The sequence below is a fragment of the Trichechus manatus genome, unplaced genomic scaffold (genome assembly GCF_000243295.1).
Source record: "Trichechus manatus latirostris isolate Lorelei unplaced genomic scaffold, TriManLat1.0 scaffold00024, whole genome shotgun sequence".
NCBI lineage: Eukaryota > Metazoa > Chordata > Mammalia > Sirenia > Trichechidae > Trichechus > Trichechus manatus.
The window spans coordinates 1800121-1815852 of NW_004443960.1; the positions used below are offsets into that span (position 1 = coordinate 1800121).

The following is a 15732-nucleotide window of genomic DNA, read 5'->3' on the forward strand; positions in this document are numbered from 1 at the left end:
GGAGCGGAGACCGAAGCGGCGGCGGCGCGAGGCTGAGCTGGGCGAGGTTTCCCGAGGCTGCGGGGACCGGGGGGGTGGGGAGGGACTCCGGGGCTGCGGGCGGCGGGCGGGGACCCGGGCACCTGCCACCGAGCGTCCCGCCGGGGGCTGTCAGACTTTTCTGGCCCGTGGTTCCCGTGGGAGGTGTCGAGGGATTGTGAAAAGGAAATCTCCCACTAATGAATTCGGTGTCAGGGAACCCGCACCCCCACTGCACCTTCTTCCCCTGAATCCTCCACTCCTCCTCACAACAATGCAGGGCAACGGCTCCCCCAGCCTCAATCTGAACCCCAACCCCCGCGCAGCCCCCACCCAGCACCGGCTGGGGCACTGCCCCCCCCACACCCAGCCAGGGCCCAAACTCCACCCCTAGCATCAACCCAACCGGGGCTCAATCCCCAACCCCCAGCATCAAGTGGGGCTCAACCCCCCATTCCACAACCAACCTGGGATGAACCCCTCATCTCCAGCACCAACTAGGATACAACCCTCCATCCCAGCACCAAGCAGGGCTCAACCCCTCCACACCCAGCACAAGCCAGGGCTCAAATCTCCATCCCCAGCATGGACCCAACTGGGGCACAGCACCCCATCTCCAGCACCAACCGGGGCTCAATCACCCACCCTCAGCACCAGCTCAGCTGCAGCCCAGTCCCACACCAGTCTGAGCCCGGCCAAGCCTGCTGAGCTCCAGTCACAGACTGGTGGCCCTGCTAGACAAAGCTGACGATGATCCTCCACCCATACTAGGGCGTCACCCTCCTGACCTCTGCCCTCGGCCTGGGCCAGCTCAGGCCCTCACCTCGTCACGCTGCAGCCTCCTAGGGACGGCCTGGCCTGTCAGGGGCCGTGTCCTGGCTCAGCCTCGGTCTCCTCATTTGCAGGGTGGGCAGATCGTCACCCAGCCTGGCAAGGCTGCTAGGAGAATTTGGTGGGGGGCCATACATACAATAGCCACGCCCAGAGCCCAGAGCATCAGGCAGGTCCAGGAAGAGGGTGGCCAGAGGGTGGGGGAGGAGAAGCAGCGGGATAGGGGTCCCCTGATGAGGCAGCTGGTATTGCCCCGTGGGGTCTCCCGTGGGGTGTCGGGATGAAACCTAGATCCCCCACACGTGCTGAGCTCCCAGAGGGGTCCCAAAATGCAAGGGGCCTTCCCCCCACCCTTTATGATGATCACCTTATAGGCTGGATTTATTGTCCCCATTTTACAGATGAAGAAACTGAGGCTCAGAGAAGCTAAATGACTCGCCTGAGGTCGTGGCCTCTCGACTTGGCCGTGTTCTGCCTCTTACTGATTTTGCGACAATGAGCTGGTTGCTTTGTTTGGCTCGGTCTCTGTTTCTCCATCTGTAAAATGGGGATAAAAATGGCAGCTCCTCCTAGGTTGTGTGAGGGTAAGTGTGCTAGTGTCCAGGCAGCACACAGCAGCGGGACTCGGTGAGTGCTCCAAGCTGGCTGCTGTGGATCCGGCGCTATTCCTGGGGCTGTCCACCTAGGCGCCTGGGCAGCGACTGTACTTTATTCATCGTTGTGCCCGCGGTGCCTTGCAGTGTGCCGGGCACACAAGAAACTCTAAACAGACAGCGGTCATCATTACTGTTACGCTGCTGGTTGGGCCTGGTTAAGGTAAACCACCAGCTCCTGGCCTCATATGCTGCTGGTTGGGGCTGGTTAAGGGGACTAACATTTGCAGGGACTGGGCTAAGAGTATAGACAGAGGCCAGCTCCCCCCGTATCTAAGTATTTAAATGTTATAAATCGCGCCAATAACCTGTTAAATGAAATATGTTCCAGCTTCCCACCTTGACAAATAATAGCCTGGAAGGCCAAGTTCAAGTTCAGGCTTCTTGGGTTTCCCGGAGTGAAGAACTGACTGCCGCCTGCAGCAGCCATACTCCTGTTCCCTGCCCAGCCCCAGCAACATCTGCACCCCACAGGCACCCCGTGGTCACCCCCAGACCTCAAGGTGGGCCCCCTGCTATGCGGTCCGCCTTCAGGAGGGTGGACCCAGGAAAGGCACTGAGAGTGGACTTGGGGCCGTTAGGTGGGGAATTCTGGGGTCCTGGGTACCCCAAGTGTAGGCTCCAGGTGGGATCCTGCCCTAGGCTCCAGAGACTCCTCACCCTGTGGGGAGGAGTGTGGCAGGAGAGTCAGGGGGTGCCAGGTCCCCCAGGACCAGCCCAGCGACCTTGGACAAGTTCCCAACACTCAGCTGCCTCATCTGTAAAACGGGCCAGCAGCTCTGCCTGCCACCCAGGGCTGACGGGAGGGTTCGAAGGTAAACAGAGATATATGCCAGCCTGGGGTCCCCCAGGATGGGGGAGGAAGGGCGGTGCAGTGGGCAGCCGCTCGGGCTGGGAGAGGAGGACGGGGGCTTGGCAGCCGTCCAGGAAGGCGGCCTCCGAGGACCGTCCCGGAGGGGGGGCCGCTGAGCCAGCAGAATTGCTGAGGCTCGGCCCCGAGCGGAGCTGGAGGCAGCTCACTGCTACCCGCGCTGGCCGCCTTCCCGGCTGCCTGGGCAGCGGCTGCGCTGCCTACTCCTGCATGCTGCTGTGCCCTCCCAGCCCCCCAAAGCCCTAGGCCCTCACCGTGAAATGGGCATGACAAGTGTGCCCTCCCTCTGGCTGCCGGGAGCATGCAGTATGTGTTAGCTGCAATTGTTTCCGTCATTTTTCCCGGTGGCACCTAGGTAAAGCGCTCAGCTGGGGCTGGCACGTACGAGGTGATCAACAACATGAGCTCTTGTCCTGTGCTTCTGCCCGGCAGAGGCTTGGCAGCTTAGGCTGGGCGGGGGCCTTGCCCAGTTTGTTGGCGCCCCAGGCTCGGGACATCTCCTGAGTGTGCCTCTGACCCCAGGGATGCTGCAGACAGAGGCTCCCCCCAAAAAGGCCAAGAAGTCAGGGCCATCCACCACCCCGGCCACAGGTGGGACCCCACAGACGTCTGGCCGAGTCTTCCAGCCCTTTGTCGGCCTCACCTGTCTCACCCGTGCTCCCTCTCAGTCTCCTTCGTGGGTTGAGGCCCTTCTGAGTGCTGTGGTTCGCAGGGCCCCGCCTCTCCCGGCCTTCCTAGTTCACGTATTCATCCATTCCTCATGGTAGTGGCCCCTGAGCCTGACCTGGAGTCTGCCCCAGGGAGCTCCTAGTCTTTCAGGAAAAGATGAGGGGGTCGTAGGTGGTGTAGGGGCTGCCCAGGAGTAATCACCTCGGTCACAAGGTGGGGCCTGGGGCTGGATGAACCCTGGCCTCTACCAGGTTCCAGCCGTGTGCCCTTGGATGTGTGATTCTGCATCTCTGAGCTTCATTTTCCCCAACTCCAAAATGCGGGTCCCTACTCAGCAGAGTCACTGTGAACACTAGGCGGAAGGATGTAGGTAAGATGCCCAGCACGGCTTGGCGGCTCCTCAAAAAGCTGAACATAGAGTTACTGTGTGGTTGTTAGTTGATGTGGAGTCGATTCCAACTCACGGCGACCCCATGTGTGCAGAGTAGAACTGTGCTCCACAGAGTTTCAAGAGTGTGACCTTTTGGAGCAGACCACTAGGCCTATCTTCCAAGGCGCCTCCGGGTGGGTTTGAACCACCAACCTTTCAGTCAAGTCGAGCGCTTAACCATTTGCACCACCCAAGGACTCCGAGAGATACCATAAACCAAAACCACCTGTTGTCATTGAGTCGATTCCCACTCATGGCACCCCTATAGGACAGAGTAGAACTGCCCCCCCCCCATAGGGTTTCCAAGGCTCTAATCTTTACGGAAGCAGATCGCCACATCTTTCTCCCACGGAGGAGCTGGTGGGTTCGAACCACCAACCTTTCGATTAGCAGCCAAGTGCTCTAACCACTTCGTCACCAGGGCTCCTTGGAATTACCATAAAAACAGAACAAAAAAACCCATTGCTGTCGAGTCAATTCCGACTCATAGCGACCCTAAAGGACAGAGTAGAACTGTCCCGTAGGGTTTCCAAGGATCAGCTGGTGGTGGATTCAAACTGCTGACCTTTTGGTTAGCAGCCGAACGCTTCACCACTGTGCCACCAGAGCTCGGTGAAATGTCCAGAATAGGCAATTCCACAGGCACACGCATAGATTAGCGGTTGCCAGGGGCTAGAGGAAGGGGAGAGGAGCACAGGGTTCCCTTTTGGGGTGATGAGGCCGTTTGGAAACTAGATAGAGCTGGTGGCTGCGCAGCAAAGTGGTGAATGTCCCACGTGCCAGGACTTGTGAGCCTTACAGAGCTTCATTTCATGCAATGTTAATTTACCTCCAGCATGACCTCCGACCCAGGACGAGCCCCCGAGTGCTAGAACAGGCACTGAAAGCCAGGAGCTGGGCAGGCAGAGAAGGCAGAGGGAAGGCTCGAGAGGAGGGCGTGGGAGTTCACACGTTTGCTCACTCTGGCTGGAGCGCCCATCGCCCATTGGGGGAGAGACGGAAAGATGCTGAGGTCGGCAGGGAGCACCCTGCCAGGCCCGAGTGCCAGGCCCGAGGGTGTGGAGGGTGACGGGGGCCCCTGCAGACTGCTAACAGAGGTATGAGAGGGCCTGACTTAGGTTTTGAGAAGCTCACTCTGTGTGCAGAGGACAGGCTGGAGAGGGCGGACAGCAGCGGGGTGGGATGAGAGACCAGCTCGGAGGCTGTTACAGGCACGGGGGTGGCGTCGTGGGCTAGAGCACGGGCAGTGGAGATGAGAGAACAGAGCTATGTGTAGGAGGCCAAATCTGGGGCTGAAGGGACATGAAGGGTGAGGGAGAGGAAGCTTCCGGATCTTACCTAGGTGTAATGCATGGGTGGGACACAGGGGGCAGCGTGGGGGGCAGGGCCAGATGAACCATCTTGGTGCGGAAGGTGGAGGTGTCTGAGGGGTATTTGAGTGAGAGGGCCTACCACGGGCAGATGTGCCTTGCAGGTCTGAGGTTCTGGATGCCCCCTGAGCTGGAGATGGGTGGGAAGGCCTCAGAGCAGGGGTGGTCCTGGAAGCCCCAGAGTGGATGAGAGCCCCAAGGACAGGGTGGTGTGCAGAAAAGAATTCTAGGGGGCACCAGCCTTAGGGAGAAAAAAGAGGCTGGGGTGGGGGGCAGGAAGAGGAGGAGGAACCCCCAGAGTGCCTGTTAAGGAGGAGGAGATGGGAGCTTTTGGGGAGTGGTGTTGTCCACCATGGGTCCCAACGTGAAGGTGTGGAAGGAAAGTAGCCACTAGATTTGGCAAAGTGAGGTTGCCAGTGACCTCGTGAGCGTTTTCACTGGAGAGCTGGGGGAAAGTCAGCTCACAGAGGGAGGAGGGGCGGGTAGGAGGTGCAGAAGGAGAGATTCCAAGGCCGTGAGGCTGGCAGGAGAGGGCGGGGGCTGTGGTATGGTGTTTAAAGGAGAACTGGGAGCGCAAGGGTTGAGAGCACGGCTGCAAACTGAGCAACAATCTGCTTCCAAAGCCACGAGAACCCTGTGGGACACAGTGCTACTCTGCACAAATGGGGTCGCCATCAACTGCCGGTTCGAACCCACCAGTGGCTCTGTGGGAGAAAAGATCTAGCGATCTGCTTCCATAAAGATTCCACAACCCATTGCTGTCGGGTCGATTCCGACTCTATAGGACAGAGTAGAACTGCCCCATGGGTTTCCGAGGAGCAACTGGTGGATTCGAATTGCTAACTTTGTGATTAGCAGCCGAGCTCTCAACCACTGCGCCACCAGGGCTCCCCATAAAGATTACAGCCTGGGAAACCCTATGGGGCAGTTCTACTCTGTCATGTGGGGCTGCCGTGCGTCGCAATCCACTGGAAGGCGACAACAACAACAAAGGCTGAGGGGAAGGAAGGAGGTGAAAGGTACAGGAAGGAAGGTTCCCAGGCTGCAGGAGGGCTGGCACCCGGTGCCTGGGGGGACTGGCGGGGGACTCGGCCTTGTGCCCGGAGGAAGGAAGGGGAGGGCCAGGCTGTGTCTGGACATGCAGTGGGAAGAACCCGGGGGAGAGCCTGTCTCAAAGGGCTCTATTTTCTGTGAAGGAGGGTGAGACCACATTCGTGGAATGGGGAGGGCTGGGTTGGAGAAGGAGGAGGCAGGAAGGTTCCAGTTTTGAGGAGTCCCTGAGCTGAGTGCTCCCTCTCCCTAGGACAAGGATGGGGTTGGACAGGCAGGAAAGGGGCAGGGTAGGGTTGCCAAAAAACCTCAAACCAAACCAGCTGCGTAGATTGCGACTCATGGCAACCCCATCTGTGCAGAGTAGAACTGTGCTGCATAGGGCTTTCATGGCTTTGGAAGTAGATTGCCAGGCCTTTCTTCCAAGGCGCTTCTGGGTGGATTCAAACTGCCAATCTTTTGGTTAGTAGCCAAGCGCTTAACTGTTTGTGCCACCCAGGAACCCCAGGGTTGCCAGATTACAGCAAAATAATAATGAAAATACAAAATGTCCACTTAGATTTGAATTTCAGACAAGCAATTAATTTTTAGTATAAGCATGTCCTATGCAATATTCAGGATATACTTATACTAAAAAATTATTCTATGCTTATCTGAAACACAAATTTAACTGTGCGTCCTATAATTTTTCTGGCAACCCTAACCTCGGGTGAGGGTATTGCGGGTAGGGGCAGGTCATGGGGACGAGGAGACCCTGCCTGGGGGCCCAAGCCTGGAAAATGAGCAGCCGTTTCAGAGGGGCAGGGTGCCAGAGTGGGAGAAGGTTGGGGTCTCCGCAGCACGAAGGAGGAGAGTGGGAGCACCTTGGTTTCGTCCCACCGTCCCCCCCACCCGGCGCGCCCCATGGTCTCGCCCTAAAGGACCATCGATAACTCTACGTTCGGCCTCGATCGACTCGCTCTGGCTCCTCTCGCCGTCCTGAGCCTCGGTGGAGTGGGGAGCCGCGTGTAAGGTACGGAGGCCGCGAGACAAGGGCCGGGAGGTGGCCGCCGGGTGGCCAGGAGAGCGCGGCCGGGAGAAGCCGGCCCAGTAGGACCGAGCCAGGGCGGCCGGCGGAGCACAGGGGAGCTCCGGGAACCAGCCAGCCAGCGCCCCCTCCCATCAGGTCCTGCCGCGGGCCTGCTGCGCGTGCGCACCCGCAGCGCTCGGCTCTCCTCCCCGGCGGGCCCGCTACCCTGCGCAGGCGCGGCTCGACCCTGCGGCAGAGCGGGCGCCGCGGGCGTGATTGCCCCCTGCCGGTAGTGCGTGGGGTGACGTGCCCGCGAGGCGCGTGGGGAGGGGAGCCGAGCGCGCGACCTGGAGTCTCGGAGCTGCTCCTCGCCGCTGCCGCACATGTCCCTGAGTCTCTCTGGACCTCAGTTTCCCTATCTCTAAAACTGGAATGATGGTATTTATCTCGCAAGACCGCGTGAGCCTGTGGTCTACTTAATACCCATTGCCGTGGAGTGGGTTCCGACTCATAGCGACCCTATAGGACAAGATAGAACTGTCCCATAGGGTTTCCAAGGCTGTAAATCTTTACGGAAGCAGACTGCCACATCCTTCTTCCGCGGAGCAGCTGGTGGGCTCCAACTGCCTACCTTTCGTTTAGCAGCCGAGCACTTTAACCACTGCGCCACCGGGGCTCCATAATCTATTTAATACACAGAGGGTATTTCCTATATCCTACACGTCTCTCCCCCCAGATGCTCTGACCTTTGACCCGCCGTTCAGCTGTCGGGCCCTGTGCAGGGACTTGGTGTCTCCAGCAGCCGCGCCATGAACACCTCCCCAGGCACAGTGGGCAGTGACCCGGTCATCTTGGCCACCGCCGGCTATGACCATACTGTGCGGTTCTGGCAGGCCCACAGTGGGATCTGCACGCGCACCGTGCAGCACCAGGACTCTGTATCTTTCACCCTGGGGGCAGGGGGACCACGGGCAAAGGGGCGGAGGACTGGTTTGGGTAGGAATGGTCAGCCTAGATGGTGGTGGTCTCCCTCTCCCGTCATGCTCCTTGACATGGCCAGCAGGTGAACGCGCTCGAGATCACGCCAGACCGCAGCATGATTGCAGCAGCAGGTACTGCTGACCCTTGACCCCTGACTCCTGACCTCCACTGGATTGACCTGGGCACAGCCAAGTTTAAATTCCGCCTATGCCCCTAGGTTACCAGCACATCCGCATGTACGATCTCAACTCCAATAACCCCAACCCCATCATCAGCTACAACGGCGTCAGCAAGAACATTGCATCCGTGGGCTTCCATGAGGACGGTCGCTGGATGTACACGGGAGGAGAGGACTGTACCGCTAGGATCTGGGACCTCAGGTGGGGGCACCGGTGGGGGCCCCTGTGCACGGGCCGAGGGCCAGGCCTCCAGGCTGTCTTAGGTCAGGTTCTTTCCAAAGTAAAGGCTGAGACGGGGTATTTGGTGGGGTATTTGGCATTTACTGAGGGAAAAGAGGAAAGCAAGATGGGGCAGGGATGAAGCCAGAAAAAGATGTGAAGCTGGCCTCAGCCTGACCTCTGGGGAGCTCTGGAGAGTGAACTGCATCGAAGAGATACTCCCACCTGGTGGCCTTTTATACCCCTGGGGGAGGCCGCTCCCATCTGTAGAAAAATCCTATTGCTGTCAAGTCGATCCTGACTCATAGCAATCCTGTGGGACAGAGTATAACTGCCCCAGAGGGTTTCCAAGGCTGTAATGTTTACGGCAGCAAACTGCCACATCTCTCTTCTATGGAGCAGCTGGTGGGTTCGAACCGCCAAGTTTTCAGTTAGCAGCCAAGCACTTAACTACTGCACTACCTGGGCTGCTTCCCTGCAGCAGAAAGACTAGATAAATCAGCCTGGTAAAAGGCATCTGGGTAGGGTGCCAATACCGTCAGCCCTCCACCCCCAGGTCCCGGAACCTGCAGTGCCAGCGGATCTTCCAGGTGAATGCGCCCATCAACTGTGTGTGTCTGCATCCCAACCAGGTGAGGGGGGCTCGGGAGGGTGGGTGTCCCGGCCTGCCTCACCTCCCCTGCACCCCAACCAGGTGAGGGGCCTTGGGAAGCCAGGCACCCTGGGGCTCGGGAGGGCGGGGGTCCCGGCCTGCCTCACCTCCCCTGCACCCCAGGCAGAGCTCATTGTGGGGGATCAGAGCGGGGCCATCCACATCTGGGACTTGAAAACAGATCACAATGAGCAGCTGATCCCCGAGCCCGAGGTCTCCATCATGTCTACCCACATCGACCCTGATGCCAGCTACATGGCGGCTGTCAACAGCACCGTGAGTCCTGGGGGGGGAGGGTGTGGGGGCCAGCTTGGCAGCCCCAGCCCTGACCCCCTGCAGCTGCACTCCTCCCTGCCCCCCACGACCTGCTTCCCCTCCCCGGCTCCGACACTACCCCACTACTCTCGTCTCCCACCCAGAAGGCTCGTCAGTTCCACCTCCAGAGTCTCTGTCCGTCCACTTCCCTCCTGCCTCCCTGTCACCTCCTGGTCCACGTCACCCTCGCCTCCTGTGGCCTCCCCCAGCCCCTTGGCTCTGTTCAGGGCCGCCAGGCGCCTGATTGTATCTGTCCCTGCCTGAACCCGCGATGTCCACCTCCTGACCCTGGCCTGCAGGTGGCCGTGATTCGGCCCTGCTCCCTCTGGAGCCCTGTTTCCTCCCTTTGGCGTCGCTTTCCTAGGATGTCCCAGGCTTCCCCCCTGGACTTCTTGTCCGTGCTGCTCCCTGACCCCGGCGTCCTCTCCCGTCCTGCTGTTGACAGTCAGCAGCATCCTCCAGAACGACGTCCCCATGTCCTTGGCCAGCATGGCCCTGGATTGGATCCAGGCCTCCCTCGTGCTCTGCCCTGCCCCCCGGCCCCGGATCCCTGGGCACATGGGCCCCCCGTGACTGCCCTCCTGTCCTGTAGGGGAATTGCTATGTCTGGAACCTCACAGGGGGCATCGGCGACGAGGTGACGCAGCTCATCCCCAAGACCAAGATCCCGGCACACACCCGCTACGCCTTGCAGTGCCGCTTCAGCCCCGACTCCACGTGTGTGCGGGCCTAGGGGGGAGGACCTGCCTCCTGGGGAGGCCTTAATGGGTCATGCCTGCCTGGTGGATGAGAAGGGGGTGCCGGGCGGAGCGGCTACAGGGTGAGCGTCCCCCTCCCCCTCCCCCCCAGGCTCCTCGCCACCTGCTCAGCCGACCAGACCTGCAAGATCTGGAGAACGTCCAACTTCTCCCTGATGACGGAGCTGAGCATCAGGAGCAGCAACCCCGGGGAGTCGTCCCGTGGCTGGATGTGGGGCTGCGCCTTCTCGGGAGACTCCCAGTACATTGTCACCGGTGAGCCCGCCCACCCGCCTCCCCAGCCCTGCTCCAGCCTCCAGCTCGGCCGGGTAGGGCTGCACCCTGACCCTCCGCCCATTCCTTCCCTGCAGCGTCCTCCGATAACCTGGCGCGGCTCTGGTGTGTGGAGACGGGGGAGATCAAGAGAGAGTATGGCGGCCACCAGAAAGCTGTCGTCTGCTTGGCCTTCAACGACAGTGTGCTGGGCTAGCCTGCACCCCTTCGACTGCATCCGGTCAGCTGGACTGCTGGAGACCCCGGGCAGAGTAGACCCCACAGGCTAGCTGCTGCTGGCCCAGGCTAATGGCCTTCTGGGCTGCCCTCGTCCCCCTCAGCCAGGCTGCATGTAGCAGCTGGGCTAGCCAGCATTCCCCTAAGCAATTCCGGGCCCATTCAGGCCTGGAGCCGTCCAGGGGGATCTGAGGCTGGTGCCCACCCCCAGGCCAGTGCTCCCTCCCCCTCCCTGCCCCCGTTTCCAGTCCTGAGGCCACAGTGAACACCACCACGGCCAGGTGAAGGGTTTATTAGTCCCAGCTGGCAGCTGCCTTCCAGGGTGCTGGTGTCAGGGCCGGCGGGGACGGGGCCGGCCGGCCTGGAGCTCAGTCGGGGAGGTAATAAAAGCGGACTGACGCACAGACGTTGCTGGGGAAGCCGATGTCGATACAGAGGTAGATAAGTCGCTGCCGTAGGGGCCCGGAGAGGGGGGTCTCCATCAGTCCCCGAAGGGCCTGTCCTCCCCTCCCTGGCTCCCATGCTGTGGAGGCCTCGCCATGCTGTCCTCCGGGCCTGGTCCTGCCCCACTCACCCTCGGTGCGACGGGCCCAGTAGATGGGCGTCCGCACGCAAAGGTGCCGTACCGCAGCCCCCATCTGGGCAGGGTTCACCTCGTGCCTCCCCAGCACAGCCAGCAGCTCCTGGGCATGGCCAGTGTCCTGGCTGGGGCCATGGGACCCTGGGACCTGCAGAGAAGGCTCGGGTGGGACGGGGCACTCCCAGCTGCTCCTGGCCAGGTGGGGCCCGGGCAACCAGGCGTCCCCAGCTCGGTGCCCGCCCCAGCCTCCCGCCATTGGCCCAGCCTTGGCTCCTGTCAACAGCCCCGGCCAGGGGAAGATAGAGCCTTCTGTTCCCCTGAAACCAGAGCCCTGGCGGGCCTATAGCCTGAGCCACACACAGGACCCTTTGTCTGGCCCCCCGCCCCAGACCAGCTTGCGTGGGGCTGCTCACCCACGAGGTGTTCACCAGCAGCTGCAGGTTCTCCTGGTCCTGGGGCTCCATGGGGTGCAGGAAGCAGGCCCTGTGCCCTGGGGGCCGGTAACAGACGCAGCCCTGGGGAGGCAGGCCAGTGAGCAGCACTACCCCGATGCTGCATGGGCCCCCACGCCACACTGGCCCCCAGCCCACTCACGCTCTGCCCATCAAACAGCACCACCCAGCTGCGGTTGCTCTGAGCGGGGGTCACGGAGATGGTGGCTGTGTCCCGGGCCACATCCACCAGGGCGGTTTGGTTGGCCCGGGGGCTCTGGGGGGTCAGGCGGAGCATCTGCAGCAGTGGCTAAGCGAGGGTCCGGGCTGAGCTAGCGGCGGGGCAGGCCCCCTGGCACTCCCTGCCCCGGCCTAGGATTTCTGATATCTCCTGAGTGCCCCCCACTTCACATTCTCTTGCTGTCTCCTCCACAGGAGGCCTGTGGTCTGTAGGCCTCTACCCCCCTCCCACTGTCCCTGTCTCTGTCCCGGTCCTCAGTGCGGCTCACCTTGGGAGGGCCGTGAGCAAAGCTAAGAAGCCCCCCTCCACGGCCCTGGCAGTGACCACCGCCAGCGCCAGCAGCAGGCCTGGAGCTCTCCAGCCTCCAGGGCAGGGCTTGCTCTTCACCTGGAGACACACAGGGTCACGGCAGAGCAGAGATGGAGGGGGCTTGCTCGGAGTAGTGGGGTGGGAAGTGGGCACACCTCTGCCCTGCCCTACCCAGGCCTCCCGTGGGTCCCGGTCCCAGGAGAGGGTACTGGGGGGGCACTCACCCCAACAGGCCTGGGGTGCTTCAGATGGCAGCTGCCCTGCTCCGTGCTGCAGCCCCTGCTGACAACGCACCGATTGTCTGCGCGGCCCGAAAAGCCAGCTAGGGGGACCCCAGGACACCTGTGGTGAGCCGCACAGCCGCCCTCCTCCCCTCTGACCCCACCACCCCGCCCCAGCGCAGCCATCTGATGACCAGATCAGGGCCAGGGCAGCCCCCTCCCCCAGATGGGGTGGGGCGAGGGATTGTCACCACGCCTGGCTCTTGGACACCTGGCGCGTGCAGCTGGAGCACGCGTGGATCTGGAGAGTGTAATTTCTGTGACGTCAGGGAGGACAAGACAACAGCCGGCTCATTGTGAAGTCTGGCTGGGGGCACACCCGGCTTTCCGGAGCTGTCTTAGTCTCTCGGTGTTCCCTGCAGACTCCCCGTGCCCAGCAGGGGGCTTGGCATCCAGGGAGCCGCCAATAAATGCCTGTGTAATCAAGGACCTTTGTGGACTGTACCTGCCCCTGCTTCCCTACACATTCCCTAGCCGCTTCCCAGTGCCCCGCCCATCAACACAAGACGGGGCACTGGGTGGATGGTGCGCTTGGCAGGATCTTGGGCAGACGCTAAACCCGCCCTTGCCACAGTGCCAGGTCAGCCTGGGTGCCCCACTTGCCCTGCCTGGCTCTTGGCTGTCCTCTGTCTCCAGCTGGCTCCCAGTTTGTGTCTGGCAGCCATGGCCGCTGTCACCAACAGAGTGGGTCGGGGCTCCCCTACCACTGGCCACGTGGGCGCCTCTGCACCAGCCTGGCAAGCTCCTGAGCGCCCCGACCTTCTGCTCTGGTTTTCCTTATGCTCCCCACTGCCTGTCTTGGGACACCCAAACAAGTGGAGCCTGAGGGCTCCGTGTCGCAACTTTGGAACCCGAACTCCCCAATAGCCTTCTACTTTTAGCCCTCCCCCAACCCTCCGGCGGGAGCAGCTGCGCCTCGGTGCACAATGCTGCCCAGGCCAGAAGCCACACTCCAGAAAACACCACCAAGAGACGAGGAACAGGTGTGAGGATTTAATACGCATCCAGGTTCACACAGTGCGGCGGCCCCGAGGGGCAGGATGTGGGGGGGGCCCCACCTGCCGGCTGCCGCTCCGGGTGTGGGCGTCCGCTGTCCTTGACAGGCCCGCCCAACGTCCAGACCCACGTGGAGGTGAACCTGAGGAGCCACGGTGAGCACCCCCAACCTCCCAGGAGTGGCTGCCCTCTGGTTCCATGCGGAGGAGAGCAGCTGGCTGGCTAGCCCACGATGGAGTCCACACCCCAGATCTGGGGAGAGCTGGGGACTCGGGACCTTTTATTGCTCTGAAAACTCTGAATAATGGAGTGACTGTGACCCCAGGGACTGGGGATGGACGTGCTGGGGGCAGCACAAAGCGCCGGGAAGAAGTTGGCCAACAGGACAGCTTCCCAGGCTGTGCCCTACAAGGGCTGCAGAAGCAGCTGCTTCTCGGCTCTCCCCAAAGGTCGGCAGACCCAGGACACAGGACAGGCCACAGAAAAGGGAATCCAGGGCCAAGAGACATGGCCTCATGGGCACCTAACCCCCACCCCAGCGGAGGACACGAGCACGGGAGGAGACCAGATGCTTTCTGAAAGGACTTCCTATTCTTGGAGACACCCCTTCCTCCACCCAGAGAGTGCCCTGGACGGTGTGCGTTTCTCAGCCAGCACATGCCTGTAGCTATCTGCTGGCTGCGGGTACCGAGTCCAGTGGGACCGTCCCCTAAAAGATAGAGCACAACTATAAACAATGCACCTCAAATTCCATTCCATCACATGACAACATTGTTGAAGAGTTTTTAAGACCATGATTTTTGGTACCAGCACTACTCTGGGTTCCCTGAACAGCAGCCTGGGGTTCGGCAGCAGCCTCCATGCTCTCCTGGCTGCTGGGCCCAGTACAGGTCACCTGGATTTAAACGCCCATTTCAGATGGCCGAGGGTCAGCCGGGCCGAGTTTACAGAATTGTGCAACTGTGCTAGGTGGAGCCGCAGCCCTGGGTATCTGAAACGGAACAGACGCTCAGTTGTGACATCAGAATGGTTTTCAAGGAGGTGGAGGGGGGTGGCGAGGGCAACACCCTGCACCCCAAGGACAGGCAGATGCCACTGGAAGAGCCCTCCTCCACTCCCACCCTGCAGGCGACGAGCAGCTGTGGCCGCCTCCTCTGCCAGGAAGACCGCCAGAGGGAGGCCCGGGTTTGCTTTGTCCAGACTGCTCACAACACTCACAATCAGCAGCCCCTCCTCCCCACGCTCTGCAAGGGGCCTGATCCCTGAATGAGGTTTTCAGCAAAATACATGACACTCACCCCCCAGACCCACCAGCAGGCCCCAAGTTGCCAGGATCCTGGGCAGATGCTGAACCCGAGGCCCAGGACCCCCACAGTGCCCTCCAAGCTTAAAAAGTGCATCTTAGAATACAAACGTCTGTAAACAAAGTCACCTGCAGATGTCCCCTTACAGGGTTAACAGCTAATACCACTGCTTAAGCTGCAGCACATTCCTGGAAGCCCTCTAGCAGAGCGGAGGCCGAGCCCCACCTAGTAACCTGGGTAACTGATTTTTCAATTTTTTTTTTTTTTTATTCTAGAGATTGGAGAAACGAAATCTTTAACCTTGAAGGGCGGGCAACAGGTCGGCTATGCTGTCAACATAGAAGTCAGGGACTATTTTCTTCTTAGACACGCAGTCACTTTCCCAGTTATTCCTCACGTCCTCCAGCGTGGAGACCCCAGTGAGAGTCAGGATGGTCTTCAGGCCACAGGTGACGCCCAGGAGGATGTCCGTGTCCAGCCGGTCCCCCACCATGACGGTGCGCTCCGGGTTGATGCCGTACTCCTGGGACACGCAGTCGAAGATGAAGCGGCTGGGCTTACCTATGATGTCGGCCTGGCGCTGGGAGGCCATCTCCACAGCGCGGACCAGACAGCCCGTACCTGCGGGGCCGAGAGGGGAGGAAAGGGAGCGCCCGGGGTCAGAGGCGGGGGAGGGAGCCCGGGGCCACCCTCCACCGCCCGCCGCCACCCCCGGGGCGCACGGACCCGCGATGTAGCGGCTGTTCTCGAGCGGAAGCCGGTTGTCCATGTTCGTGCCCACGAGCAGGCAGCCGGGCTGCTGCAGGTAGCGCACGGCCTGGGTGAGCTTCATGTAGCTGAAGTGCGGGTCGAAGCCCACCACCACGGCGCGCACGTCGGGCTCCAGCGGCGCGGCCAGCCAGTCACCGGGGCTGTCGCCCTGCAGCGGCTCGGGCCCCACGCCCACGCTGGCGACGCCCACGGCCTCCAGCTCGGCTGCCAGCGCCGGGCTGCCCAGCACGTAGGCCTTGGGCGACGGCGAGCCGGCCAGGCGCTGGCGCAGGTAGAGCGCCGTGCAGTAGGCCGAGCCGAAGACCTCGTGGCCGGCGCCGGGCCC

The 15732-nt window shown here is 61.3% G+C and overlaps 3 protein-coding genes across 5 annotated transcripts; 1 reads left to right on the forward strand and 2 right to left on the reverse strand.

The window, feature by feature from the left end:
* The first annotated feature begins 6750 nt into the window (after nucleotides 1-6750).
* On the forward strand, nucleotides 6751-10537 carry MLST8 (MTOR associated protein, LST8 homolog). 3 transcript variants are annotated; one of them, XM_023728399.1, is made up of 9 exons: nucleotides 6751-6904; nucleotides 7666-7839; nucleotides 7962-8013; nucleotides 8100-8262; nucleotides 8837-8912; nucleotides 9056-9208; nucleotides 9840-9964; nucleotides 10097-10260; nucleotides 10356-10525. In XM_023728399.1, exons 2-9 carry the CDS (start codon nucleotides 7711-7713, stop codon nucleotides 10472-10474), a joined length of 981 nt encoding a protein of 326 aa, XP_023584167.1. In that variant the 5' UTR covers nucleotides 6751-6904; nucleotides 7666-7710; the 3' UTR covers nucleotides 10475-10525. The 3 variants fall into 3 exon arrangements, with proteins under 3 accessions (XP_023584167.1, XP_023584168.1, XP_023584166.1); XM_023728400.1 differs by having other exon boundaries at nucleotides 6845-6904; nucleotides 7638-7839; nucleotides 7962-8262; nucleotides 10356-10537; XM_023728398.1 differs by lacking the exon at nucleotides 6751-6904 and having other exon boundaries at nucleotides 7634-7839.
* Nucleotides 10538-10862: 325 nt separating this feature from the next.
* On the reverse strand, nucleotides 10863-13001 carry BRICD5 (BRICHOS domain containing 5). Its single transcript, XM_004373396.1, has 8 exons — nucleotides 12936-13001; nucleotides 12656-12750; nucleotides 12227-12377; nucleotides 12015-12133; nucleotides 11669-11780; nucleotides 11488-11589; nucleotides 11070-11222; nucleotides 10863-10958 (listed from the first exon to the last, which is right to left on the reverse strand). The coding sequence occupies exons 1-8, from the start codon at nucleotides 12999-13001 to the stop codon at nucleotides 10863-10865; spliced, it is 894 nt and encodes a 297-aa protein (XP_004373453.1).
* A 345-nt stretch (nucleotides 13002-13346) lies between these two features.
* Nucleotides 13347-15732, reverse strand: PGP (phosphoglycolate phosphatase; the record flags this gene model as incomplete). Its single annotated transcript, XM_004373397.3, has 2 exons — nucleotides 13347-15257; nucleotides 15363-15732. Coding segments are annotated over 2 exons (696 nt in total), but the record flags the coding sequence as incomplete, so codon positions are not given.

What these genes read in the sequence shown, in the direction of transcription:
- MLST8 (XM_023728399.1), top strand. Translation starts at nt 7,711, where the DNA reads ATGAACACCTCCCCAGGCACAGTGGGCAGTGACCCGGTCATCTTGGCC. An exon ending in CCGTGCAGCACCAGGACTCT is followed by an intron (nt 7,840 to 7,961) that starts GTATCTTTCACC and finishes TGACATGGCCAG; the next exon opens with CAGGTGAACGCGCTCGAGAT. An exon ending in CAGCATGATTGCAGCAGCAG is followed by an intron (nt 8,014 to 8,099) that starts GTACTGCTGACC and finishes CTATGCCCCTAG; the next exon opens with GTTACCAGCACATCCGCATG.
- BRICD5 (XM_004373396.1), bottom strand. Translation starts at nt 13,001, where the DNA reads ATGGCTGCCAGACACAAACTGGGAGCCAGCTGGAGACAGAGGACAGCC. An exon ending in GGGACCCACGGGAGGCCTGG is followed by an intron (nt 12,134 to 12,226) that starts GTAGGGCAGGGC and finishes GTGTGTCTCCAG; the next exon opens with GTGAAGAGCAAGCCCTGCCC. An exon ending in TGCTGTTTGATGGGCAGAGC is followed by an intron (nt 11,590 to 11,668) that starts GTGAGTGGGCTG and finishes CTGCCTCCCCAG; the next exon opens with GGCTGCGTCTGTTACCGGCC.